The 27,963-nt window shown below is 39.3% G+C and overlaps 1 protein-coding gene across 1 annotated transcript in view; it reads left to right on the top strand.

Moving 5' to 3' along the window:
- Positions 1-26,845, top strand: part of LOC122679039 (cyclin-Y-like protein 1) — a 37,718-nt gene extending 10,873 nt beyond the window's left edge. Inside the window, exons 2-10 of the mRNA XM_043879278.1 lie at positions 436-510; positions 2,318-2,352; positions 7,681-7,781; positions 13,048-13,083; positions 15,223-15,274; positions 16,119-16,241; positions 20,116-20,276; positions 23,490-23,652; positions 24,774-26,845. Coding sequence (XP_043735213.1) covers positions 436-510; positions 2,318-2,352; positions 7,681-7,781; positions 13,048-13,083; positions 15,223-15,274; positions 16,119-16,241; positions 20,116-20,276; positions 23,490-23,652; positions 24,774-24,887 — 860 coding nt within the window. The 3' untranslated portion in view covers positions 24,888-26,845. The remainder of the gene's footprint in view (positions 1-435; positions 511-2,317; positions 2,353-7,680; positions 7,782-13,047; positions 13,084-15,222; positions 15,275-16,118; positions 16,242-20,115; positions 20,277-23,489; positions 23,653-24,773) is intronic.
- The last annotated feature ends 1,118 nt before the right edge of the window (positions 26,846-27,963 follow it).

Here is a 27,963-nt window from a genome sequence, read left to right as displayed (position 1 = left end):
TTTGGTTATAGCATATTTGATTGATCTGGTATCTGATAGTAAGTGACTACAGCATAACTTGCTTCTTGAGACTTCTTGAAATGTGCTAGTAATATCAGCTTAAAGAGAGGTGACTGAATTTTTAATCAATATGTAGGAGGGGAATCACATACATGATTTGCCTAAAAGTGGCATAGATTAAGTGCAAGTTAAAAAAAAAAAAAAGCCTAAGACATAGCCCTGGTTTTATTCCACATATATGGAGAATTTCTACAATTTTTCTGTTTCCCAATAGAATTTTTGTATTGTTGCCTTGACTACAGTTTCCTTCTTGTCATTACTAAACGCTCTTCTTAAGACTATTAAACTTGATTAAAATCAGCGTGTAGCTGTTTTAAAAGTCATGTCTTTTTCTACTCAACTAAATTGTCACACCTTTTTCTTTTTCCTGTGCAGACTTAGCTTTGGAATCAAACCCTTTTGACCACCCAAGGGCAAGCACAATTTTCCGGAGCAAATCTGAAACGGACGGTAAGACAGTGTTTTCCCCCCCTGAGAAAAAGATTGAAAACTGTTTTTGTTTTGTGTATTATAGGAAGATACAGAAAAGCACTTAGAATGGTTTAATTTTTTTTTTTTCATATGTGATAATATTTTAATATGTGATGTTTTATTTTAATATGTGATGATACATTTTTCATTTAGGTGTCACTGTTTTAATGAGGAAAAACACCCAGACCATCTGTTTATACACTTTGCTATTTCTTTATCAGCAGTCAGCTTGCCACATGATTTAGTTGTGGTCTGTTTTTCCATGCTACTTTGTCCTTTTCCTTTCGCTCCAAGAGCACATGAGGTAAAGATGAATGACACGGTTTAGGTCACAGTTAGGTCTTCATAATCAGTTGTTATGTATGGGAGTCGAGGCTTGTGATTTCGGCACCATTTTGCACAGTGCTCAACCGGGTGAACCTCTCTCACATCCAGATTCATGTGAATTTTTAAGTTCTTTTAAAAGTTCTTATAAGAACTTTTAGCTCTTCAAAGTTCTTTCATCCTGATGTAGTGCTGGGTCAGGGTAATCAGACCAATGTGCCTGCCATATGGGATTTTCCAGAAGGTTATCCTCAGTGTGGGAAACCTTGTGTAAATTTCCAGTGTCCTGCTTGTTTTAAGATGAGAATCAGAAGTTTTTGCACTCCTGCTTGTCTTGCCTGCTTGTCTTCCTTAATATATGTTAAATCCTAGTTTATTTGCTAAAAAGCCATATATGATCAGGTTTTTCGGTTGTTTATGAGAGCAGGAATACCAGAAGTGAACGTTCTATAATATTTGAAGTAATGCAGCACAGTAAAAAATAGAGGGTTCTTTTCCTCTTTTATTTTCATTAGATTACTGGTTTTTATCAAAGGGTCTGTCTCAGGAACAGCCAGACGGAAGAGGGCCAGGCATGGGGGCAGGGCCCAGAGTGTACCACATGTTCTCCAACCTGGGAGCTCCTGGGGTTTCTAGTTTGCATTTTCTTAAAGTGTGTGTACTTTGCCTTGAGGCAATTATTTTTAGTTAGGATTACTGTATTTCTCAGTCTTTTCCAGACTCCTGAGCTGCTCACACTGTAGAGAGACGGTGGAGAGAGGAGAAGAAACACTCTCCCATGCCCCTGTCTCTCCTCAGTCTGAAGGAATTCATGCTTGTGATGCCGTGGGAAAGTGTGTGGCCTAAGACCCTCTTTGAGCTTATATTCTTCTGGCCTTTGTTGGAGCAAAACAGTTCTATGTGCTGTCGATGTATGTTCAGTGAGGTCAGCACGTATGTTAAAATTTATAGATTACTTTCCAGTGTGTAAAGAACCTGTATTTTTTAAGTTGGGTGTTTGAGTAGGTGACCAATAAGTGGTTCGGGATGCTTCCAGAGACACGGGTGCTTGACCAGAAACTGGAACTTGGAGTTGTCATCTGTTAATCCTGGTGACTAAAGTACATGTAGAACTAGAAAATACTACATACTGTGCAGCTGGTAAATTTTTTTATCAGCTAAATATCTCACCTGGCCTAATTTGCTTTGTCCTTTTCTTTTGTAAATGGAGAGTCTTTGATTTGTACCTAATACAGAGTATCTGTTAGTATTAGTCAAATAGTAAAACTAAGTTTTTAAATATTATTTATAGGATTCATTTTGCTGGGTGGTTTAAATTATATATTTTGTTGGAAGTTATTTTAAAAAACAGAATGAAATTTTAACTCATTGTGTATATTGGTAATCCATCAGATAATTAGTGACTTATTTTTCTATGGTAGTTTTATCAGAATTCATCAGTTAGTTTTTTTTTTATTCTTAGTGCGAGAAAAGAGGAAGAGCAACCATTTAAACCATGTGAGTAAATAGTTGAAAAGTTAAGAAATCAATAGTTTGATTAATTAAAAGTATGTCTGCCATGATTCCTAAAAAGTATGATGGATCCAATACTGTTAGCATTTAACGTCTTATTTATAAAATTTCTGAATCTCTAGTTCCTAATTATCAAGTATATTCAGAAAGGTTTTTGACTTAGTAGTACCCTTTTTTTTTTAAGGGTCCTGACATTTAAGTTAAATTTCAATAATATGGTTATAGCATAAAGATCTACCTTAAATTCTTTTGCCTTAAATTTTTTATCTTAGTTTTTAACCAAAGTAATAAAAGTGTAATAGGTAATTTAATTTTTAGCACCGTCCATTGACTTCTTGGCACAACAGGTGAAAGCTTAACCTCCTCGTCCACCGTGATTTTATTTCCCTCCTTCTGGTCCCTTTACATGCATCAGTTTTTGTTAAATCGGAATCACTGTTTACTTTATTATGACTAAGCAAGTATTGTTCATTGCTGAGCCATATAGTTCTCTGTGCCACCTCCTTATACACCTTTCATTCTTTTTCTTCAATATTAATGAAATCTGAGCACTTCTACACTTCTCAGGATAATCCAGTTCTGCTTTTTCTAGCAAACATGATCTCACACAGCCCAACATAGTTGAGTAGCTCCCTGGCCAGTCTCCCTGTTTTCACATTCTTCATTTTTGTTCTGTGGAATTAATTTCCTGACTATATTCACTCTAACAGCTATTTTTTCCCCCAAATGTTGTAACATTTGTCACATGCCTATCAAAAATATTTACCATCCAGAAAACCACATCTGTTCCATTTCTTCTTGGAGACACTCTTCGCCAACCTTTTGTCTTCCTACCTCCTACATACTAATGATTCCTGGACTAGCTCTGTGCCTGTTTTCCTGGGATATCTATGTGAAGTCACCTGGGATCTCACATCACTGCTCTCTCGTGTTGGATCGCCTATGTCCTAGATTCTGTTTCCCTCTGTCCTGTTTTACTGGAGCACATTTTCCTGGAAAAAGGCACATGAGCAAAAATTTTATAAAGACCTAGCCTCTGTGAAACTCCTTCTATTTGATACAGTGTAGAATTCTAGGTCGAAACTAATTTTTGCAGTTTTAGAGACATTTCCCTCTTGTCTTCTCATTTACAGTGTTGCTCTTAAATCTATTGAATTTGATACATTGTATATTACCAAGTTAGTCTTTTCTCCATTCCTTCCTCCTGTGGAACTTTGTAGTACCCTCTGTCTTTGTGGGGTTTTGAAATTTCATAACATGGTTTGGTATAGACCTTGTCACGCTATTGGGGCATTTAAACATGCAGAACATCTTTTCTTCTAGTGAATTTTTTTGTGTGCTGCTTTGGTATTTTCTATTTTTTTCTTTTGGATTCCTGTTAGATGTTGAAAATTTTAGAGCAATATTTCTGTACAGATTTTTTTCCCCTTCTGTTTTCCATTTTGTCTTCTTGTCCTACTTCATGGAGGTTTCCTTGACTCTGCTCTAATCCTTCTATTGAATATATTGTTTTGTCTACCTTATTTTTTAGAGTTCTCTTCCATCCTTTCATTCTTTTTTTCACTGATGCAATTTCTCATCTTTCTGTAGATGTTGAAGATTTTTTTTTAAGTTTTTATTTGCTCCTGGATTTTTATCATTCCCATCAGTTCCTTCTCCCTGCTTTGATCTGTGACTTCTTGGAGGATTCCCTCAAACATGTGATGGTCCCTCGCTGTCTGTTAAGATCTAATTGGAAGCATCACTTTGCTAACTGATAGACCTCACTGCACGGATTTGGCGACCACGTCTCTGAATTTTGAACCTGCCTTGGGTTCTGTAAGCCAGATTGGTTTTGTTGTTCCTGGCCCAGTCACTCTGTAGTTCCAAGGTTGTGCTTCCTCTGTTATGCCATGTCAGTTACTACTCCTTTATCTCATTTTTTCATCTTTCAAACATCAAAAATCATCTGCAGTTTATCCTGTCTTGGGTACAGCTTTTTTGACAAAATACTTTTAATTCTAATGAGATGATATCTCTGAAAGAAGGTGGGAAAAGAAGTAGATTTGTGGTTGGTCCACTCAAAGTTGGATTTATACTTTGAATGTAAATTCTCAGTTTAAAAGTTTTAATTCAGTATAGTTAATGATACTGACTCAGACAGTACTTTCTATTATACCTACAATTAGAATACTGCACATTTCTACTAAGGCCTTGATAAGAATCCTGTTCAGACTACTCATCCTGCCACATTGGCCATTAACGTGCAGTAATGTGGATGGAGTAGTTTACACTCATGCACTTCTTGTTGTTTTGTTGCTAAGTCAGACATGACTCTTCTGCAACCCCAGGGACTGTATCCCACCAGGCTCCCCTGTTCATGGACTTTTCCAGGCAAGAATACTGGAGTGGGTTGCTATTTCCTTCTTCAGGGGATCTTCCTGATTGAGGGATCAAACCTGCGTCTCCTGCATTGGCAGGTGGATTCTTCACCCACTGAGCCACCAGGGAAGCCCCACGCTAATGCATAGAATATTACAAAATTTTAAGTTAAAGTCTTAATAATTATTAATAAACACATCTAAAGCTTGTGGAAAGGGGAAGAAAAAAGTGAATTTCAGCTTAATTTTTTTGATGGGTTAAACTCAGAGGCAGTAGGCAGGATGGGAAGATTCACTTGGGTGGAGGCAGAATTTCAACAGGTGCTTGACTTTTAATGATAAGTTTTGGGGGGGATTGTTACTTATTAGTCTTCCAGTATGATGATTTTCTAGTCTTTGCCATTAACACTGAAGTCTACTAAGTAAGCCTTTTCCCTTCTTGTAAAGATTGTAGAAGTCCATCTGTTCTGTCCTTAGCTCTGAATGAAGGTAAATACTCTTCTTCATTGAACATTAAACTATCAGTGAGTGGGTTCTGCTGTTTGATTTTTGTATTTGCATTTTATATCATTAATCTTTGTCAGTGTAGTTTATTGAGGTTTTGAGCCAGTGATGATAAGGCTTTAATCATAAAGGACAGTTACCTTAAATTTTAAAGTGAGATGAGGGGAAAGTAACCTGTTGGCAGCTAATACATCCAGGCTTTGCTCAGAGGCTTTAATTCTGCCATCCTTTAGTGAATAGTAGATGCCAAAAGTTTGAATCGCTTCAGGAGTAGGCCTGGAGAAGCGTTCACTATTTCTTTGGTAGGATCTAGCCAGTAGTCTGTAGGTTACTGATAGACTAAATGAGCGCCCGTAGTCTGTAGGGCTACGTCTGATTAAACTTCTTAAACGTTTCAGCACTAATATTTCCAAAGATAAACAGATATAATTCATAATAAAGAAAAAAGTTTTAATAGAGAAAAACGGGATAAATGTTACCCAAAGCCAAAGCTCTACAAACTAGTCTATATTTTGGTGCATTTTCTTACTATTTTTATTCCCCTCATAGGTAGATTTTATAGTCAGAACTGACTTTTACTGTGTGTAATGTGTCATACTCTTAATAGTGGTGACCTTTTAAAAGATAACTTCATTTAGAATATAACTATTTGAAGGAACAGTTTTCATGCTGTGTCTCTTTTGAGATTCTGAAATTACACATTAACCAGATGGCTTAAGGAATATATGAGTTTCAGTTGAAATCATTTCTAGCTTGAAGGAGAAATTCTCCCAAATAGTGGTACTTTTCAGGTATGTTATGTGTAGAACTTTTTGTTAATAAGGAGTAAGTGGCCTTGCCATAAAATACCTGAAACAAGCAAAACGGTGGCTTATACACCCATTTGGATAGTTCTTATTATTGGCTACTGGCAATGTTTATTTAAATGCTCTGTATTTAAAAAAAAACATTGACTAGACTTTCTCCTTGTTTCACCTTTGATGCGTTTGTGGAGGACATGGATAGAGTGTGACAGCGTGGTGAAAACTATTTTAATAGAAGGAAGGAAGGCTCATCTGAATTAGTAAACAAAACCCAAGAAAACCAAGTGTTAAAACTGTTTGTGTTTTGTGGTATTAAAGAATGCTATTACTCAGAGCTACTGACAGTGACTGGGATTTGATTATTGGCCTTTACTTAAAGGAAGAGAATTGTCCTCACATAGTTCAGGCTGTTTTAGTATTTGACTATGGCTGTGTTTTGGGCTCTTCACAAATAAATGGATACTTCTAAAGTGTTTTAAAGATAGCTTGTTCTCTAGAGGGTCTGACAAAGCTCTTTGTCACCTACCCAGCACCACTGCAGATAGTTTGAATGTGTATCATTAGCATGATTTACCTTCCAGTTGTAATCGATCTTAAATAATTGGTCAAATGCTTCTTGATTCCTAATTTGTCCCAGATTCTGTTCTCAGCAGCTGGAGGAGGAGCAGTAAGAATCTGTCACCTGGAGGAGCTTGTTTGCTTACTTAGGAGGGGGATACCAGGCAAGCAGTTGAGACCATGTAACAGGTGGTGAAACAGAGGTGTAAGTGTGCAGAAAGGTAGAAGTTTGGTGGTGTGGCTGCTGGCTGAGGTTTGCTGGAGGTCGATGGGGTCAAGCTTGCTGGGACAAGGAGGAGGAAGAAGCCACTGCAGGCAGAGAGCAGCATGTGCAAGGCAGCAGAGTGCCATGATGAGTGGCAGATAACATGTAGAGTAGAATTAATAAAACTGTGAGATGAGTGGAAAGTATTCTCTGAGGCTCTCCCTTGTGTAATATAATGGCAGTCTTACTTAACCGTGAAATTCTCAGAGCTGCTTTGTCTGTTTCTTGGCTGTGAGAGAATCTTAAAGCTATACCCTTTCATCCTCCAGATAAGGAAACTGAGGCTCAAAGAGATTTATGGCCTTCAGGTCACTAGTGATAGAGCAGCCCTGGCATGCCCAGCCTCTGATTCAAAAACGCTTGTTTCCTCACACTGTCTCCCAAACTAATACATTTATGATTGGCGTTCATTGACTGCAATGAAATGCTCTCACATCGATATTATATAAAGCATTGCATTTTATTGTAGTAAATGAATAGAAATAGAAATCTCCGCTGCATTTCATTGCTTAAGGAAGAAACACTGAAGTCTTACTAAAAGCTTTCTCATTACTATAAAGGCAATTTATAATAGGTGCTTTCCAGGTTCATTTGTGGGTCCTTTTTCAAGAGCAGCAGTTTATACCACATTTCTCAGATCTTGCCTGTGGAAGTGAGAGTACAGAGGTTTCCCATGGAGCTGCACGTGATGCCACACTCAGCAGTTCATGGAGTATAAGGAAAATCTTAATGCTTTATCGTTTGACATTTTAACCAAGGAAAAAACACACTTTTATAGGTTTAACTTACTGTGACATTTTCTTCTATCTCCCTTCCCCTTCAGGTATCTCCAAGGAAGCTTACTAAAAGGTATAGCTCATGCCCAACCATATTTCCAGATGACAGCACAGTCAGCGAGCCTAATCTTAGAACCACAATAAAATGGTGAGTACAACTAGGTTGCCAAGGCTGAGTGGCAGACCCCCTTCATGCTGAAAGCATCCTTGCCATACATTATTTCATTCGTTTGGTTTGTCCTTTTCAGTGATCAGGTTAAGAAACTGGTGTCAACTCTATGTTGGCTTCAGGGACCTCTCAATATGAGTCTTCAGTTTCCATGTTAATCATAGAGTACATGATAGAAGGGAAAGTCAGTTAGCAAGTGAGAAATCCCAGGAAAAATGTAAACCTCATTTGATTCATTTCTATTGTTAAGACAATGTTGAACATAATGAGAAACAGAGGTACCTGTTTATTGTATGTTTCTAGAAAAAAAATTATTTCTTTATGAGTTGGGAGAGTCCTACAACTATGTATACTAGTTTGGAAGCTACCATTAGAAGAAGGAACAGCTTGTCCCCTATTGGCACTGAAGTGAATCTGCAGTTAAATTTAACTGGACTTGGTCAGATTTATCCCACCGTGCATTTTTTTCCTGCAATATTTCTGTAGGAAATTTTACTTCTCCTTCCTCTCCCCCAAAGAGGGGGAAAATATATCAAAACCGTTTTAAGGGGCATACTCTCAAGCTTAATTTCTCCATAGATGAAATTTGTTCAACTGAGATTTTAACTTAATAGACACATTAAATTTTTGTTTTTGTTTTTGTTTTTTAATTTTTGTTTATATATGTGTATCTCTAACACACTGTATCAATCAAAGCAGAGAACAAAAAAAGAGATGAAGTTTCAGAAACAAGGCTGTGGCCAGGCTTATACTTAAGAAGACACGAACAGTGTTACAATGACGAAAACTATTCCTCAACTTCTGGAAGCCCCTCATAGTCCACAATTGGAGATGCACAGTTCAAAACGCCCTAATCATGGGAATGTTCAAGTTTATTTAAGAGAGAGAATTAAAAACGAAACAGGATGCAGACCTTCCTACCTCCCTTGGGGTTGTCCATGGAACATTAAATAATGTCTTCTTAGCATATGAATGTTGACTTTCCAGAACAGTTTGGGAAATGCTACTTGAAAATATTAGTATCCTAGTTTCATTCTTTTACAAGTGGTTGACCAGCTTTCCCAGCACCACTTGTTAAAGAGGTTGTCTTTTTTCCATTGTATATCCTTGCCTCCTTTGTCAAAGATAAGGTGTCCATAAGTTCATGGATTTATCTCTGGGCTTTCTATTCTGTTCCATTGATCTGTATTTCTGTCTTTGTGCCAGTACCATACTGTCTTGATGACTGTGGCTTTGTAGTAGAGTCTGAAGTCAGGCAGGTTGATTCCTCCAGTTCTATTCTTCTTTCTCAAGATTACTTTGGCTATTCGAGGTTTTTTGTATTTCCATACAAATTGTGAAATTCTTTGGTCTAGTTCTGTGACAAATACCGTTGGTAGCTTGATAGGGATTGCATTGAATCTATAGATTGCTTTGGGTAGCATAGCCATTTTGACAATATTGATTCTTCCAATCCATGAGCATGGTATGTTTCTCCATCTGTTTGTGTCCTCTTTGATCTCTTTCATCAGTGTTTTATAGTTTTCTATGTATAGGTCTTTTGTTTCTTTAGGTAGATATACTCCTAAGTATTTTATTCTTTTTGTTGCAATGGTGAATGGTATTGTTTCCTTAATTTCTCTTTCTGTTTTCTCATTGTTAGTATATAGGAATGCAAGGGATTTTCGTGTGTTAATTTTATATCCTGCAACTTTACTATATTCATTGATTAGCTCTAGTAATTTTCTGGTAGAGTCTTTAGGGTTTTCTATGTAGAGGATCATGTCATCTGCAAACAGCGAGAGTTTCACTTCTTCTTTTCCTATCTGGATTCTGAAACTAGAACACTTTCTAACACCATACACAAAAATAAACTCAAAATGGATTAAAGATCTAAATGTAAGACCAGAAACTATAAAACTCCTAGAGGAGAACATAGGCAAAACACTCTCCGACATAAATCACAGCAAGATCCTCTATGACCCACCTCCCAGAATATTGGAAATAAAAGCAAAAATAAACAAATGGGACCTAATGAAACTTAAAAGCTTTTGCACAACAAAGGAAACTATAAGTAAGGTGAAAAGACAGCCCTCAGATTGGGAGAAAATAATAGCAAATGAAGAAACAGACAAAGGATTAATCTCAAAAATATACAAGCAACTCTTGAAGCTCAATTCCAGAAAAATAAATGACCCAATCAAAAAATGGGCCAAAGAACTAAACAGACATTTCTCCAAAGAAGACATACAGATGGCTAACAAACACATGAAAAGATGCTCAACATCACTCATTATCAGAGAAATGCAAATCAAAACCACAATGAGGTACCATTACACGCCAGTCAGGATGGCTGCTATCCAAAAGTCTACAAGCAATAAATGCTGGAGAGGGTGTGGAGAAAAGGGAACCCTCTTACACTGTTGGTGGGAATGCAAACTAGTACAGCCGCTATGGAAAACAGTGTGGAGATTTCTTAAAAAACTGGAAATGGAACTGCCATATGACCCAGCAATCCCACTTCTGGGCATACACACTGAGGAAACCAGATCTGAAAGAGACACGTGCACCCCAATGTTCATCACAGCACTGTTTATAATAGCCAGGACATGGAAGCAACCTAGATGCCCATCAGCAGATGAATGGATAAGGAAGCTGTGGTACATATACACCATGGAATATTACTCAGCCGTTAAAAAGAATTCATTTGAATCAGTTCTAATGAGATGGATGAAACTGGAGCCCCTTATACAGAGTGAAGTGAGCCAGAAAGATAAAGACCATTACAGCATACTAACACATATATATGGAATTTAGAAATATGGTAACGACAACCCTATATGCAAAAACAGAAAAAGAGACACAGAAGTACAGAACAGACTTTTGAACTCTCTGGGAGAAGGTGAGGGTGGGATGTTTCGAAAGAACAGCATGTATATTATCTATGGTGAAACAGGTCACCAGCCCAGGTGGGATGCATGAGACAAAGTGCTCCGGCCTGGTGCACTGGGAAGACCCAGAGGAATCGGGTGGAGAGGGAGGTGGGAGGGGGGGATCGGGATGGGGAATACGTGTAAATCTATTGCTGATTCATATCAATGTATGACAAAACCCACTGAAAAAATAAATAAAATTTAAAAAAAATATATTAGTATCCTTATCATTAATTTTACTTTTCTGTCTTAAAAGTATAATTAGCTTATAAATTTAATTTAATTTTTAATGTGCAAGGCTTTTTATTTTTTAGCTATTTAAATGATCAGTAACTTCTAACTTTAATTAAAAACAACCAGTTCACAATCATAATAATGTAACTTTCTTATAATATTAGTTTCGGTCAAATCGTATTTCAACAAAAACTGAGCCCCATTGCTCTTTAAAGTCCTGAGTTTTGGCACTTCTCTCGTAATCACTGAATGTTTTTATTCAGCCAAGACTCTAAATCTGTGGGTTAAAAACTACTCTCACTGTGGCTAGACTCACAGCTTCTTTTGAATTCAAAAGAGCCTGATGTTCCAGTATATAATTCAGAAGTAGTTTTAAAGATTAACCTTGCTCAGACAAGTAGGTTTCATGCTTTTTATTCTCAACCTAGTCTTAGTATTTGGAAATAAAGTAAATTTTTTTCTCATTAAGTTTTAAAAATGACCATTCACATTCATTATTGATGAAATAAAGGTTTACTGAGAAAATTAATAGGGCAAATTGGCTTTTAGGAATGATCTTGAAAAATACGATGGGATTAGTTTTCATTTGGGGTAGGTGAGCCTTATTAGAATCACTTGTGCAACTTTTTCAAGATGTATGTCTCTGAACACATACATGAATTCCACCTTTCCTCCCTGCCCTCAAGACACAGTCTGTGGGTCTATCTGCCTCTCTGTCCCTGTGTCTCTTTCTCTCACACACACACCCCTTTTGACAAGCTGAGGAATGATGTGTGAGGCATGATTTCATAGACAAAAGCATCCTGAGAGATTCTGATCTTAACCCTGACTCATTCATTCCTAGACTTGGCTGCACGTTGCAGTCACCTGGGGAGCTTTAAATACAATCCTGTTGCCCAGGTCGTACCTAATGCAGTTAAATCAGAACATTTTGAAGCAGAAGCCAGGCAGTGTTTAAAGCGTCCCGGGTAATCCAGTGTGCAGCTGACCTTGGGAACCACTCTCTGCTTTGAGGGTAGGAGAAAGAGAACTACTTCTGATAACTGGTGGGACGTTGAGTAAGTCAATTTTAAGCCTTGATTCTCTTATTTGTAAAATGGGTTAAGTATCATATTAGGTTCAGTTGCCCTTTTTATCGTGTAACTTTTAATTCTGTGACTTTAAAATCAATTTGAAGAAACTTTGAAGCACTATAGAAGTATCCATCTTTGATGCTAACAGTGTTACAGGCCTTTCTGCAAATGCTAAGATTCTATAGAGGAGTTACAAAATTCAGATTTGCCTTCTCTCTATTATTTTGAGTTTCATTTTAGATACTGAGAACAAAGGGAAGCAAATAACTTAACCAGAGAACCCCTTAATTGCCTAATACACAGCATCTGTGAATAACTTAGGGCTATAGTAGTGTAAAAACTATCTGAGGACTTGTACCTGTTGGTTAGTTAATACTTTATTTAAAATAATGTGGAAATACCTGTCATTAATAGTGTACTGTGTTGTATTGTGCTGCCTTATTAGCAGTGCTTATTTCAGGATAACTAGGCCTATCATCAATTTTGTGACTATAAAATTTTGCTATTAAATTTTCTAATAATTATGTGTGAAAGTGATTTTAAATCCATTTTATTTGATATGGAGCACTTGTATTACTTACTTTTAGAGAAATAATGGAAAATAGATGTGTTAGGGGGACTACCGAACGGAATCAACTGAAATGCAGTGCCTAACAAAAAGCCACACGCACAAAATCTGTATGGCTTAAATTTAACCATGTGGATAGATGATGTAACTTGTATGGGATGAAAGATTCTGTGCATAGAAGGACAAATGACCGGGGAAATATGTAAGAATTTATATATTATAATAATCAACCCAAACATGTCTTCTAAGAGCACATCTATATTTTGGGTCTCCTAATTTTGCTAAAAGCCAAAGAACCTAAAACATGGGGGATACCACCTATGGGTACTGCTCTGAATTAGGGGGTGTGGGGGCCACCGGGCATCTGGATGGTCTTACCTCTCTACCAACCCTTTAAAATGTCTTCAGGCCTAATGTGATAAAAACCAATTATTACAATATTTTTTTTTCCTCCACAGGGTGAGCTTAGAAATATATAACCACATAAAAAACAGGTGAGCTCTTTTAAAACCTGTCTTGTTATTCCAGCTAATTAATTTACACAGTATCAAGTTTAGTGTTAATAACAATGGACAGTATTAGAGTAAGCTTTTACTGTTAGGAGTCCTTTCATTACAGTATTGAAGTGAATCATTTATTTTTATTTTGAGACTCTTAATTCTTTAAGTTTTATGTGGTTTACATGGATATTTACTGTATTAGAAATTGAAATTTAAAATTTAAAAAATTAAATCCACTGTATGTGAAAACAGGCTTTCCTCAGCACTGCTGAAGTTCTGAGCCGGATGAGGCTTTGGCGTGGGGTGCCACCCTGTGTGCCGCAGAGTGTTTAGCAGCACCCCGGCCTCTGCTCTGTAGGTGCAAGTAAGGTGTTCTGCTTCTCTCCACATTAGGACAGGAACACTGTCTCCTGAGGGATGAGATCACCATCTGACTGGGGACCCCAGTGTTTAACATAAGTCATTTTTTTAATGAAAAATAACCATTTTCCACAACAAAATAGTGGAGAGGATAGTATCTCATTAATAGGAGACAGTTGATTCTCATGTCAACATTGTCTTCAGTCATTTGCTTTGAAGAAGCAATATGAAGATCCAGCTACATGCAGACATATAGTTGGGAAAAGGTGAATTTTTAAAGCCTTGAGATAATTGGACATATTCTTTGATACTGTCCCCAAAATCCACATGTGCCAGTTTATTAAATTAGTTAAGATGGAGTTCCAAGTCATTATCAGTGAACTTGAGGTAGATACTATGTTAAATTAATGCCCATTGATCTGTCATGCATACTGAGTGGATCTTTTTATCTGTACATGATTTTATATTATACATTGTCATTTGCAAAGTATTGGTTCACATGTCTTCAGACAGTGTCAAAAACTCACTCTTGTTAGTATCACTACCAGTCTTATCAGGAAAGTCTTTAAGTATTGATAAATCAAGCTCACCATAAATAACACACTGGAAGGTACAAATTTTCCAAAAATCCTAATATTTTTAGCTTGATGGTTTGAATTTTATCATTGGCAACAAATAGTTTAGAGTTTTCTTTGAAGTGACAGGCTCACTTTGTTCATTTTTGAAAAAATGACTGTCAATTGGCGTTTCATGAAAAAAGTGGTTTAAATATGATGTTCTAGGGGGAAGAAAGTGACTTGGTTACCAGTAAGTTACAAATGCTCTTCCTTAGCACAGCCATATTTCAGTCCATACAAGCGCTTAATGCATACTTTCTGCTTACTCAGAATATGAAGAAGAAGAGTAAAGGTTTAAGAACACTTAATTTTTACTCTTTCATCATGGATGTTCTTAAGTGAAGCAGATTTTTTACATTCATTTGGCCAGGAATAAGTGAATGACTTCTAATTTAGTTTCATACCACTGCCTTGATTCACACTCAGAAATGAGCAATTTTACCCACTTTTGCTTTTATACAATCATAGTTAAGTGTCAAACAGGGTAAAGGCAGGTGATGTCTTGGTATTCTTATAAAACACGTTTTGACCTCTTGGACTTACAGGATTTCTGAAGAGGGGCCAGGGGAGATTCCTATAGAGGCCTATAGACCACATTTGCAGAACTACTGTTTAAATGGGCACAGTGTAGTAGTGTGGTGGAATTTAAAAGAAAAAGCCTGGTCTCTCTTAAAAGACAATTAAAATTTTTAACTCAAACTATTTAAAAGAGACAAGAAGAAATAAACAATAAGAATATAATATGAAGAACAAAAGCGGGGTGGAGACAAGAAAAAATCATGAATCTCATATTTACATTCATTGAAGTTAGAAGACTTTATTGCCTACTACTACCACTTTATAAAATGTTCTTGTATATTCCATTGTGAGGTTAGTGAAGTGGAAATGTATTGGTCTACGAACATTGCCTGTTAGAAGGGGTCTGTGTGGGTAAAGGCAGCTCTGGCTGGTTATAGAAGAGATTTCATGCAACTTGGTGTGCTGAGTATAAAATAGGTCAGAAAACCTTTCTAAGGGCAGAATCCAGGAGAATATGTAAAACTGTTTGCTTTATTAAGGTTAAGCTTCCTCTACTCCTCTCTCTACTTTTAGCAGATATTTTACTAAGCTAGTAACTCCTGAATTAATTTTTAAAATACACATTCTTATTTTATAGAGATTCTAATAGGTCCTTGGACATTTTTGATGAGAGATCACATCCACTCACAGTAAGTGTCACTTTTATTGAAGGTGTATTTTTCTCTTATTACAGTTGTGTTTATTTCATGCTGATTTGCTTTGAAATTAATTACTAGAAGAAAATTATTGCCTCCAGCTCAAAGCCAAGATTGTCTTCCTTTAAGTCTTCTTCCCCCACCCCATATTATGTCAAGTAATTTTACCAAAAGCATGTTGTGTCAGGGGTGTGACTGATAAGAACCAAGTTACGCTTTGTATGACGAATGAGCAGGTAAGTAAACATACACAAGCAACAGAAAATGTAGGTTTTTAAAGGATGATTTTCCATAGCGTCACACAATATAAACATTTCCTAACACATATGTAAGACCTCTAAGGAGAAAATTTAAAAACTGTTTAAATTTTAAACTAATTAAAATGACAGGGTTTAAAAACTCACTTCTTCAGGTGCTCAGTAGACACATGTGACTGGTGACCGCTGTGTAAGAGAGCACACTCTTAGAGCCTCTGGTTACAGGACACTGGAAAGGTGTTTTCATAGTTGACTGCAGAAAAGTCTGATGACGTACAATGATCAGCAAGACTTTGAGCCTAAAAATAGTTTGCATTTGGTTAGAATTCTTTGGGGAAGAAGGTGAAAATACATTTTCTGAGGTTGTGCTTGCATTTTTCTTTGATGAATGGTAGTGAGTATTGAATCACTATGGTACTTTAGGATCCAATTGTTTATATTTAAAAGACTACAAGATATGTCACCTAGTCAAAATTATTTTAAGTAGCACGTGGGCCCACGTGTGAAGATTGCTATCTTGAGGGTACTTTTAAGTATTTTTCTTCAGTGGATACTTAACACTGTGTTTTTTCTTCTTTCAGCGAGAAAGGGTTCCGGAGGAGTACTTTCAGCATGATCCTGAACCCAAATACATCTACAGATTTGTGTATGCTCTCTTCAGTGCCGCCCAGCTGGCTACTATTAAATGTGCAATAGTGACTTTGGTAATATATTTTTCTCTTAATAGAAGCATCTCTAGAAATTTTTTTCTTGTACAGAAGGTATGGGCCTGTTTTTCAAATGAAAGTAGGTTCCTGAAATGATCATCAGAACTTTATTAAAGAGAAATGTATCAAAAGGAATGAAAACATACAGATTTGAGCTTTAGTAATCATCATGATTTAAAATGTTGCCACTGCTTTTCTCATCACAAAACAATTGATGTTAAAGGCAGCAGGAGAGACTTCTGGTTTCTCCTTCCACACCTCAGGATGCATGCACACACAGGGCACACAGGCGCACACCGGCAAAGTGTGCTGGGTGGTAGGATGGAGGCGATCACTGAACTTCCTGGCCCACGGCAGGTGTAGATTCAGTGTGTTTCTGAGTCTCAGGCTGTGTTGCCTAGGCAGTGTGATGTGTGTCTTGATTGAGACTGACTGCCTTCACCTCCCTGACCTTGGACGACAGTGTTAACCATCTCTACTGTCCCCTGGTGCCGGTGTGTGAAGGTACCCAGGACTGGGGTGTCAGCAGTGCTTGGAAAGGCTTTACTCAGGTTAGCCTGCCGAGCTCCAGCTATGTGAGGACCTTTCTGTCATCCATACTGAATTCCTGTGGTAAGATTTCATCATTTGACTAATACATCATATTCAGCTGAGAGGTCGTTGGGATTGCCTAACTCCTCCCTATAGCAAACCCATAGGGGAAGGTCAGCTGCATGGTCTGGAGGGAGGGCCTGCGTCCACCGCTGCCCGCGCCCCTGCAGGCAGAGTGTAGGAGAGGAGGCTTCCCCTCAGTGGGCCCGGGTCAGACGCAGGCCTTTTCTTGGAGCTGCGAGCCAGGTACAGGGCTCAGTTGGCATGTGCTTGAGAGAGGCGGGAGTGGCGCTGGCACGTGGAGAGCTGGGAAATGCAGGCAGGAGAGGGTGTGTGGGTTGGAAGAGGGGCATTTCTTTGTAGACAAGTTAAGCCCGATGGACCTGTGAGACAGCAGAGTGACAGTGTCTAGCAGTCATTTGACTGTATGGGATTGGAGCCCGAAGCTGAGCAAGAGGCAGGGAATTACGTGTAGCTGTTCAAATGCAGAGAAAGTACGTTAAATAAAAGTTGAGGAGAAGATAGATCTGTGGGGACTGTCAGCACTCACAGGACACATCCCCAGAGGAGTGGCCGGAGTGGTAGGAAACCCAGGACAGAATCAGAAGAGCTGCCAGGAGAGCTTGAAGAAGGAGAGCATGGTGCACGTGCTGAGTGCTGCCAAGGAGCTCCTTAGGGCATACATGGGCACCAGATGCCTGCCCGTGTCACGGTTCTAAGTGCTGGGCATGGAGGAGAGTTCTTGCCTTTCTGAGGTAAGTATAGCAGACATAAGGGTTTTGTTTTTCTCTAGTTTTTATGGAGTATGGTTCATTTACAGTGTGTGTAAGTATCGGGTGTACCACAGAGTGTAAGACTTTTTAAAATGAGTATTTTTAAAAAGATGACTGTTTGAAGTAGTAGTGAAAGCTAGAAAGAGAAAGCAAGGTAAAGGGATGGAGAGATTCGAGGGGCTTCCCTGGTGGCTCAGACAGGAAGCAGTCTGCCTGCAGTGCAGGAGACTTGGGTTCCATCCCTGGTTTGGGAAGATCCCCTGGAGAAGGGAGTGGCAACCCACTGCAGTATTCTTGCCTGGAGAATTCCCCATGGACAGAGGAGCCAGACGGGTCCATGGGGTCACAGAGTCAGACACGACTGAGCGACTTAACACATGCACGCTAGAAAGACCAGGAAGAGCCTCTTTACAGAGGTGAGATCTGAACCAGGACCTGGCTGGACTGAGGAAGATGAGGGGCCTGAGAGCACAGGCAGGGGGCAGAGCACGAGGCGCAGACAGGAGCGGGTTCTGTGCTGAGGGGTCAGCAGGGTGCCGCTGTGATCAGAGTAGGGAATGAGGGAAGGCACAGGCAATGAGGGCACAGAAGGACGATGGCATCTCACCCAGGGCCTCGTGACTAGCAGGCCACAGAAGTGACCTGTCTGATGGGAGAGCCCTGGCAGACGTTGAGCAGGCCCGTGAAGTGCACTTAATCTGAGAGGCTCTCCTGGCTGCTCTGGGGAGAACAGACTGTGGTTGGCTTTCAGTGGAAGCAGAGAAGTTAGGAGGCAATGGCAGTGATAGAAGCCAGAAGTGACGGACAGAAGAGCAGAGCCGGCAGGTGACCAGTGAAAGTGGAGATAAGAATTCCCAACAGATGGTAGTGAGATAACTCAAGTGGAGGTCTTTGGTCCCGGCAGCCAGGCGTGTGGCAGTGTCTCTCAGCTCTGAGGGCAGGCCTGGGGAGTGGGGCGCTGTGATGAAGAGTGCTGGCTGTTTGTCATGAAGGCAGCAGTGACCATGCCTCAGTAGTTTCAGGGGGGCAGTGGCGGCCAGGGGCAGACTAGATGGGCTAAGGAGAGGATGGGTCATGAGGAGCCAGTGTCAGAACATTTCCTGAAGGAAGTGTTCTAAGGGGTGGTGACGGATGGGCTGAGAACATGTAAGAAAACATTGGAGAAAATCTCTGACAGAGAGGGGGTTGTTCAAGAAGAGATGAATTGTGGGAACAGTGTTCTGCAGAAATGAGAGGTGGGACTGACTTCATTCATAGAAGAGTTAGCTTCAGGGAAAAGAAAGAAGTGTAACTTCCACTGAGACAGGAGGGCAAGTGGTGTAAATGAGACCAGGTTTGCCTTTATAAAGTGAAGCTGAGAGGAAGCTGAGGGACTGCCCCTAAGGCTGAACTGCCTCTGTCAGTGCCATAATACAGCAGAGGGGCGGACCCTGCGGGAGACTCGTTCTTGGAGAGTACTGGCGCGTGTGGAGTTCTCTGGGGAGTGGGGTGCAGAAGTTCACTAAGAGTATATAATCTCAGTAACCTTGTTTGAAACACAATTGAGTTTGGAGAGCTTTGGCAGATCGGAGCTGTCAGTCTGATAACGGGACATTTTTCTTTTTGTCAAATGGCATATATTTTCTTCTGCAGAGGTAACACCATCACAACTTATGTCTTTAGTCTTTACTCAGCTGTTAACTTGGTCTGGTTCTTTATAGAATAGCCATTTGACACATATAAAAGAAGCCATGAAGTCATCTCACAAACTACCTGGCAGATTTAGAGGAGCCCCAGGGATTCAGACATCGGCAGCTCTTAACCATCTTAGAACCAAACAAATTGACTAAGTTGCAGAATATGTAAGACCAGTGAGTTATGAAATAATGGAGATGTGAAAAATCGGGGTGTGAACAAAGAGCTCTTTGTGCGTGAATCTTCCCTGAAGAGGCCCTGAGTGTAAAGCACAGCTGCTCCGTGCTGCCTGCCCTGTGGGGCGCAGCAAGGAGGCTCCTTGACCTGGGAGGCTCCTTGACCACCAGTTATTATCTTCAAGTTCACCCTCTGAAGAGAAGATAAAGAAATGCTCAGTCTTACCAGAGTTTTACATACTCAAGCTTTATGTAAAATTGCCACGTACCCACCACCAGTATGGTAGGTACATTGCACACGGTAGGCACTCAAGCATTTACTGAACGGTTGAATCAATGCTGGGCCATACGTGCTGCCTTTTACAAGTGGGAAGGTAATAACACAATGCCTGTCTTTAGAATGCTGAGATGTCCTTTCATTCCTGCGACCAAAATTGGGTTGGAAATTCACATGGGCAGAGTAGAAATACCAGACTGACAGAAATATTTGCCTTACAACTGTGACCTGGCCTTTGGCCTTGGCTGGCCAAGCAAAAGTCTCTGTAGAACCAAAGAATAAAAGATATGTTAAAAACAGATGAAACCTATCATTCCTAACAATTCTATGACAGCTTTTAAACTGAACTAAAATCAAAGGTCAGTCCTCTACTTTTGCAGGTTTACTTAGAAAGGCTTTTAACTTATGCTGAGATCGACCTTTGCCCCACTAACTGGAAAAGAATTGTTTTGGGAGCCATTCTTCTTGCCTCCAAGGTTTGGGACGATAAGGCTATTTCGGACTACTGCCAGATCCTAAAGGACATTACACTTGAGGACATGTGAGTTTGTAAGGTTACGGTGAACTGTCTAACCATTTTCCAATACCTTATTTGCTCCCATAAAGTTTACAGCTTAAGAAATGTTACATTTTAAGAAATGTTACATTGTGCAGAGAGCTGAATTAGGTATAAATATAAAATTAGACTTCTTTCTGTCTAGCTGTAGTATAACCATTTGTATTTCCCATCATTAATTAGTTAAATCTTGGTGTGTTACTGTTGTAATATTCTGCTTGATAAATTGAAATTACTTTTCTGGTGGTTTTTGCCATTTTACAAGCTCACTACCAGAACAACATGATGCAGTAAATAACTTCACGTCTTTCTTAAAGCTGTCTACCAGGTCCAGTCTGTTTTTAAGAGACACATGTCTGGCCTTGGAAGTTAAGTGGTCACTGCTGAGATCTTAGCACCTCCAGACTACTGAGGTTATAACTTCAACTTGAGTCACACATTGTATGTTTGTTTTTGCAGGTCTTTTCTTTTGTAATCTGAGGTTGTCTCTAAGGTTCTGTTGTTACGGAAACCATGATGTACAGATGACCAAATAGAAAGGTTTCAGATCTCTGTGTTCTGTCTTCTCCACTGTCAGGAGTGTTCCCCATGTTTAGAAGTAGGTCTGCTGAGTTAGGAAACTCCTTTGTCTCAGATAGCCCAGGAAGTGTCAGTGGGGCCTCACCCGGGGCACTCAGCAACCACAGTGGTACTTGGTGGGGCCTCGAGTTAACTTGGGGGGTTCCTCACAGATGGCATGCTCCCATGGGCGTGAAACATCAGGCTTGCTGTCTGGCTGCAGGGAAGGGCCTCGAGGGTGGGAGGCAGCAGGAACCAGAGAGGTATTTGCAGCAGACTCTAGAAGTGCTCACTTGACAGGAAAAATGTCCTTGTGGGTGGCATTTAGGAAAACGTAAAGGGGCACCTCTTTATTATACTGAACAGCAGAGGACGATCAAGGTCATGGCAGGCAGTGGCAAGAGTTTGTTCCCTTTGCCCCTGACTCTTAATTCAGATTTACCAAAGTGCATATTTACAACTGAAGCAAAGAAGCTTGTGACTAAGAGAAGGGACCAGTGATTGTTGGTAGCTGTCAAAGTGGCTTTTGGTGAAAATGTCCACTTTGATGATAGAAAGTGTCATGGTGATATTGCTGGTAGCCACCTTAGTGTTACGGCAGATAATTCGAGATAAGTAGAAGTACTTTTGGAATTTGTAGAAACTAAGGTGACGTTGAGCACCACTATCATCCATCTTTAAACTGGTTCCTTGAAGGAAGGAAAATGTGTAATCATAAACACCAGGTCTGCCATGATGGCAGCTGAAATTTTCTCAGAACCTGCAGCTAAGCTGACGGGGGCTCTGGGTCCAGTTACAGCATCAGAGAACATGCAGGGAAGTGTGTGGATGTTCATAGATGTGAGCCCAATAGCACTGATGGCAGTGTCTAGCTACAGGAAGAAGCTAATTGTAAACAGCCCTTTTCTGTGTACAACAGAATCACCAGGAGCTATGTTCGTAATAGGTTGCTTTTGTTTATGATCTTTGGAAACTGGAAAGCATTACAGCCAAGTGTTCAAGTCACATTTGTCTCATCCCCCTGCTGTTGGCTGCTATTTGTAATGGTCTCATTTTGAGTCTAAATTGAAAAATTGGCATCTATCAGCTTTTCCTTAAAAGTTTTCTAACATTCATGTATCTTGTTTGAATATATTGAGCAGCTGCTGTTCAGAAAATTTGCTGCACCTATAAATGGCATGCTCTTCAGTCATCTAGTCATTTAAAAAAAAAAAAAAACGCAGAAGCGTATTCTGTAGTTCTAATGCCTTTTTCTTCAGTAAGTAAAGCTCTGTTAATAGACATGTTAATCCTATGAAGTACTGTATTTCCACACAATTAAAATGTATTAGTGGAAGAGAATATAAAAGGGATAGTGAAGTGCATTTATTCCCATAATAAATTAAGTCCTCATTAGCTGATTATCAAAACATTATCTGTTTTACATTTCTATAGACTTATGGCCATATGAACAGGAAATTAATTTTGGAGGTAGGTTCAGTTAGGTTTAAAGTTCAGCAAATGAGAAACCTCATTTCTGCTCACACTCTGCTCTCCATGCAGGAGAACATCAAACATTTGATGACTTACCAATGGATAAAATATTAACACTTTAAAACCAGGAAACAAATATTTTGAAAAATAAGTCACTTTCATTTGTCTGGGTATTTATCATTTGTATATAATTAACTCTTTAAAGTGATTGCTGTGAAAGTGGTAAGACTTACTCTGATTTTATTTACTTAAACATTAGACAAGCTAATGACTGTGTATGGTCCCACAGGAAAGACCTGCTCCCAGGACCCTACTTTCCCACTTCATTGAATTCGCCCCCTGCGTGCCTATGCACCTTCTGTCCTAGTCAGGGCCGGCGGACAGAGCGCAGGGGGAACTGCTCCATCGGGGTCATTGCTCAGGTGCATTTAGTCTAGCCAAGACGTCTCCCCTTAATCCTACTGCCTCCCATAGCTTGAAAAGTGTATCCCATCCTGTCCCAGGAACACCTTCTGGTCCTACTGGGATTAAGAGGAACAGAAACTTGCATTCTGCCCTTTGCCACAGTCCCCTGCACTGGAGCGGGGGGAGGGGATTCCCTTTCGCATCGCGTGTAGCTTATTTATTTATTTATCTGAGATGAATCCTTGTTGCCTCAAGAGTCTTCTCCCCTCAGAGATAATAGCAGTGGCTCTCCATGGCCCCATTTGTTGCCGTGGTGATGTGCCTACTCCTTTTGTTGGCGTGTCTCTACTTCAATAAGCCCCTTCCTGTTATCTGTGGGAATGTCTGCAAGTTCTCCAGAGCTAGTAAACAGCACACATCATTCCTGTCATCTGATGACTGTAGCGGGGCCGTGTGAGCGAGCGTGGAGCATGAATGCGCAGCTGCACTGATGGAACTCTGAGGAATGAGCCCCCGAGTCAGCAGCATGGGTGCATAAGAGGGCCGTAACCTCCCCCCCTTGTCCCAAACTCCAAGTGCCAGGACGCAGGAAGAACCACCAAGAGCTGTCCCTTGTTTGAACATGAGTGTATTAATCCAGCTGGGGAGCCGTTATTTGTTTCCAAGCTGTATTTAGAGCTGTTGTGGCACAGAATGGGGTTTCTGAAGATAGCCCAGTTGACTAAAATTGTCCTATGTTGGTTTTGTCTTCTCCTCCCCCAGGAATGAGGCGGAACTGCACTTTGTGGAGCTCCTCCAGTTTCATCTTAAGGTTTCCACCAGTGTTTATGCCAGATACTACTTTGACCTTTTCTCCTTAGCAGATGACGACAACCTGAGTTTTCCAATTGCTCCTTTTAGCACAGAAAGAGCACAGAGCCTAGAGGTAAGACTGGGGATTCACTAACTGGGTTTTCTGTCAGCCACCAAAGCCAGCGTCTGTGGCTGACTTACACTCTGCAGTGACTGACAGTTTGCAGAGCTTATTAACCCATTGGCATCTTATTCCCTGTGTCTTTTATGGGTTAGACAGAGATATCACATTATTTTTTTAAAAAAATTACAGATATCTTTTATGTAACCATAATTCAGAATATTTTAAATCAGATTTAATTGTTCTTAATGGTTTTCCATTTGAACCTCCACACTTACATATAACCATACAGGAATAATTCTTATAATTGTGTCCCTAATCATATGTACATTGATAATTACTTACCATTCTTAACTGCCTGAGCTTGTAGTGTGTGTTTGTGTATCACAGTTCAGCCCCATGAGTTTATTAGACCAGAAGCATCAGGGGCTAACCTGTGAGACCTATACTTGGAAATTAGAATGTGGGTTCAGAAACTGGATGTAGAAAGTAGGTGGGTTTTTAATGGAAGTGGTAACATACATGGGATGAAGGAATTTGTAGTAGTGATTTGAAGAGTAATTTGAAGTAGTTTGTGATTTCTGGTGGGTATACAGCAAAATTTACAACTGAAATGAATACATATAAAGTTGACACTTTTTCTGGTACCTTGGTACTTTAGAAATAAGACATTTTTCTACAATAATTTACATGCATGTGAAATAGCACCTTGTAGTGCTTCATCACTAGACCTTTCTTGCCTTCAACACACACCTACCCTCATTAAAATGTTCGTAGTGTAGTAAATAATGAAGACTGAATAGAAGTTGAATAGCTGGGTAAACACTGATTTTGCTCAGGTGTGTTCATTATGCTTAAGGACCTAGTATGTAGGTAACATCATATTGCTGTTAGATGGGGCCTATTTTGGGAACCCAGTTTTTAAATATGTTCCTCCCTGCCCCAGCAATCTCATCATAGCCCTTGAAGAATATTATCTTAGGGAATCAGCAGTGTAGATATGAGCTATCCAAAGTAGCAGCAACTGTCAACCTAAATGAATGCAGATGTGTGGCTTATCAATGCTGCTTTCTTTAAGGTTGGAACTTTTTTCCCCCAATTATACTTATGTTCTATCTGATTGACTTTCTTAGGCCATCTCCAGACTGTGTGAAGACAAATACAAAGTGGGCAGAGTTGCTGTGAGAAGGTCTTTCAGCGCTGATCATTTCATTGGTATTCAGCGCTCCAATGCCATCCTCTCATGAACAGAGAGAGGTGAGGGGTTGTAACATCATGAACCCCTCATAACAAGGACTGGAGAAATACCACCTCTCCTGCTCAGAAACCAGCAAAGTTAGTATTTCACCCAGAAGAAAGACACTGAATTCAAGAGACTTGCAGACAGCAAAGGTTATGGTCATAGGAAAAAACTGGACCTTGTCAAGACAACACACTCTTCTGTCCTTTTTAATGTAAACAGAGTTACAAAAACCACTCCAAAGCTAAAAGCTCCCAACCCACCCACAGATATTTGCTTACTGTGTAGGCCGATAACTGTGAACTATGTGAGGTTTTTTTAATAGTTTAAATTTTTAGACTTTAAAGACACTAACTGTATAACTTTTACTTTTTCCTATTTTTCTCACCCATATTGCTGCATATTCCTTTAGAATCAGTGCAGTATTGCCGTTCAAACACGGGACTCCTGACAACTCATATAGCCACTTAGGAACAGACTGCTGTAGCACTGTTAGGTTTTGAAGGATTCTTCCTCCCTATTTCATTGAAGCTGCTAGTCATTTTTGGCAATCAGTTTAAACCAAAAAGCTGCTGAATAACACTTGTCATTCAGTTTTTTTGCAAGCACTACTTATTAGCATATTAGCATGTTTGGGATCATAAGCAGAGAAAGTATGTTGTTACCTGCTTCTATTGGGTCCCTGCTGCGTTTCTTGTTAACTCTAATGGTGCTTCTCATTTTCTGATGATTTTCCTCTTTGTTAAATACTTGTATTAAAGGATATTTTCATAATTGCAGCCAACCTGTTAGTCCAGGAATAAGCAGATAGTGAAATAGAAGGTGTCCCAAAAGTCTTGGTGCAATTTTAAGCTTTAATACAGTGTGCTTGGACACTCCAGGACACTGCCGTGGAAGTATAAATGCTACAGACGCAAAATGTGACTTGAAAGTTTACTTGAATTTCTTCTAAACTCATTTGGTTTTGTAAATCTTAGATGTTAAGCTTTTAATTTGAATTTTTTGTTTCAGTCCCTCTTGAAGATGGCAAACAATAGGCTAAAACAAAAGATTAAAATTAAGAGCTTAATGTTTAAAATTTACAAAACTAAATGAGTTTAGAAGAAATTCAAGTAAACTCTCAGGTGATGTTTTGTAAGTTTGTAGCATTTATATTTCTACAAGTATCAAAGCTTCAAATTGCACCAAGACTTCAGGAGGATATCTTGTATCTTTATAGACCTGGCCTCCTCTTTTTAAAATAGTCCTTTGCCTGGCTGGGCTGTTGATCTGCTTGAGCCCGGAAGTTTCTTTTTTATAGGTTTGGTAAAGGAATTACGAACAATAGCATTAGTTATCGATAATAAACTGAAAGGAACTGGACCCTAGTAGTAGTGACAGGGAAGTAAGCGACATGAAACAGCTTTTCTGTTCTGCGTGTTAACCTGGCTGTAGGTGTGTCAGTTCAAGTTGTTACTTGAGGAAAGATAAATCTTAGGAACCCTTACCTCAGGCTTTTTAAAACACAGGGTACCACTTAGCCACCAGGAAGCCCATTAAAAGACAGGGAGGTCCAGTAATCAGTCTTTTAGGAAATTGGTAATGATGTCACCTAAATGTGAAACATTAAAAAAAAAAAGTGTTCTCAACTATGTAAAATCTTTCTCCTACCTTCTCAAACATAATCCTAGGAATTTTGCCTGTAAACAAAGCATTTCTGGGCTATAAATACTTTCTCTCTTTATAGCAAGGCTTCACATTATATTGAGTGCCACAGGTTCCATCATTTTTAAAGGACAGAGACATAAACGATAAATAATGGATATAAAATATTACAGTCTACCACCTCAAAAAATGTTGTTTATGGAGCTTGGAGATTCAAGTATCGATTGCAGTTTTATTTTGAAAAGGATGCTACAACTTGTGTGGTTTTTCTTCCTCATGTTTATATTAAAAGAAAAGAATAAAAGTATTTTAATTAAAATACGTGGCTGTTGTGCACCTTCTCACTGCTCACGTAACATCACGGCTCTGCTTAGCGCAAATGTTCTCAATCCGCTCTGATAGGCAGGCCTGAAAGCATTTTCCGACTACCCATTCAAAAGTTTCTTTGACCGTTGCCTTTAGTTAAGAGGCATTTATTTCTTCGGCTTATGTTCTTTTCAACCAGAAGATAATTTAGTACACTTAAAATCACTGGCTGTGGTGCTCAGTGGCATAGTGCATTAGATGGCACTTTGGAATTGTGTGTTATTGTACCAACAGGGGAAAAAAGCACATTGGAAGATAAAAGGTAAAACACAGAAAGGAGTTAGAGAAATACTGTTGAATCAGAACATGAGTTACTTGAGGATTTCAAGCCACTGAACAGGAAAGAAAATGGAATAAGAGGAAGTAGAACTGCGGTTGTTGTAAAGAGGGTGATGTTAAACAAGCCATGTGATGTACCAGATCACCATCAGGTTTCTCTAAGACCCTAGTCACTGCACTCGCGCAATATTCCATCACTCCTGATAGTATTGTTGTGTCTTCATCCACCTTAATTCACTACCTAAGGTCAGATCTTTTAACTTTGTTCTTGGTAAGTTGTTGATTAGGAGAAATAATCTGAATTAGTGCAGAAGGAGAGAAAAACTATGACAAATCACTAAGATAGTTTGTACCATGTAATAATATGCCAGTTACTAAGCAGAAATGCTGTCACATCTTGAGTGGTCAAAGGTTAAAAAAAAGTGGGGGTAGGAACACTGCTTGGACACGACTGTAGTTTGAAGACAAGTTAGAATCACTAAACATTGCTCTTTCAGTGTTAATTCTAGAGACAATTACAGCCATTTTGATAAATGGAAAACTTAAAGATTCTCATAAGTACTATAGGGCATGAAAACTAGTTCCTAGTAGGGGCAATAGGGTAGTGTTGAGATTTTATACCTAGGAAGAGTTTATTCCCTAAAGTACTAAGACTATAAAAGAATACCTCAACTCAAATTTATTTTCATTTTTAGTTTTTGGAATATACTGACGGTGCAATTTTAACTGGAATACTGTGAACTGAACTTTATAAGGACAAGACAAAGGTTTCAAATCTATGTATGAACCAAATG

This window comes from Cervus elaphus, chromosome 21, assembly GCF_910594005.1.
Source record: "Cervus elaphus chromosome 21, mCerEla1.1, whole genome shotgun sequence".
In the NCBI taxonomy this organism is placed as follows: Eukaryota; Metazoa; Chordata; class Mammalia; order Artiodactyla; family Cervidae; genus Cervus; species Cervus elaphus.
The sequence above is the reverse complement of the archived record's forward strand: the minus strand, read 5'-3'. Positions and strand labels throughout refer to the sequence as shown.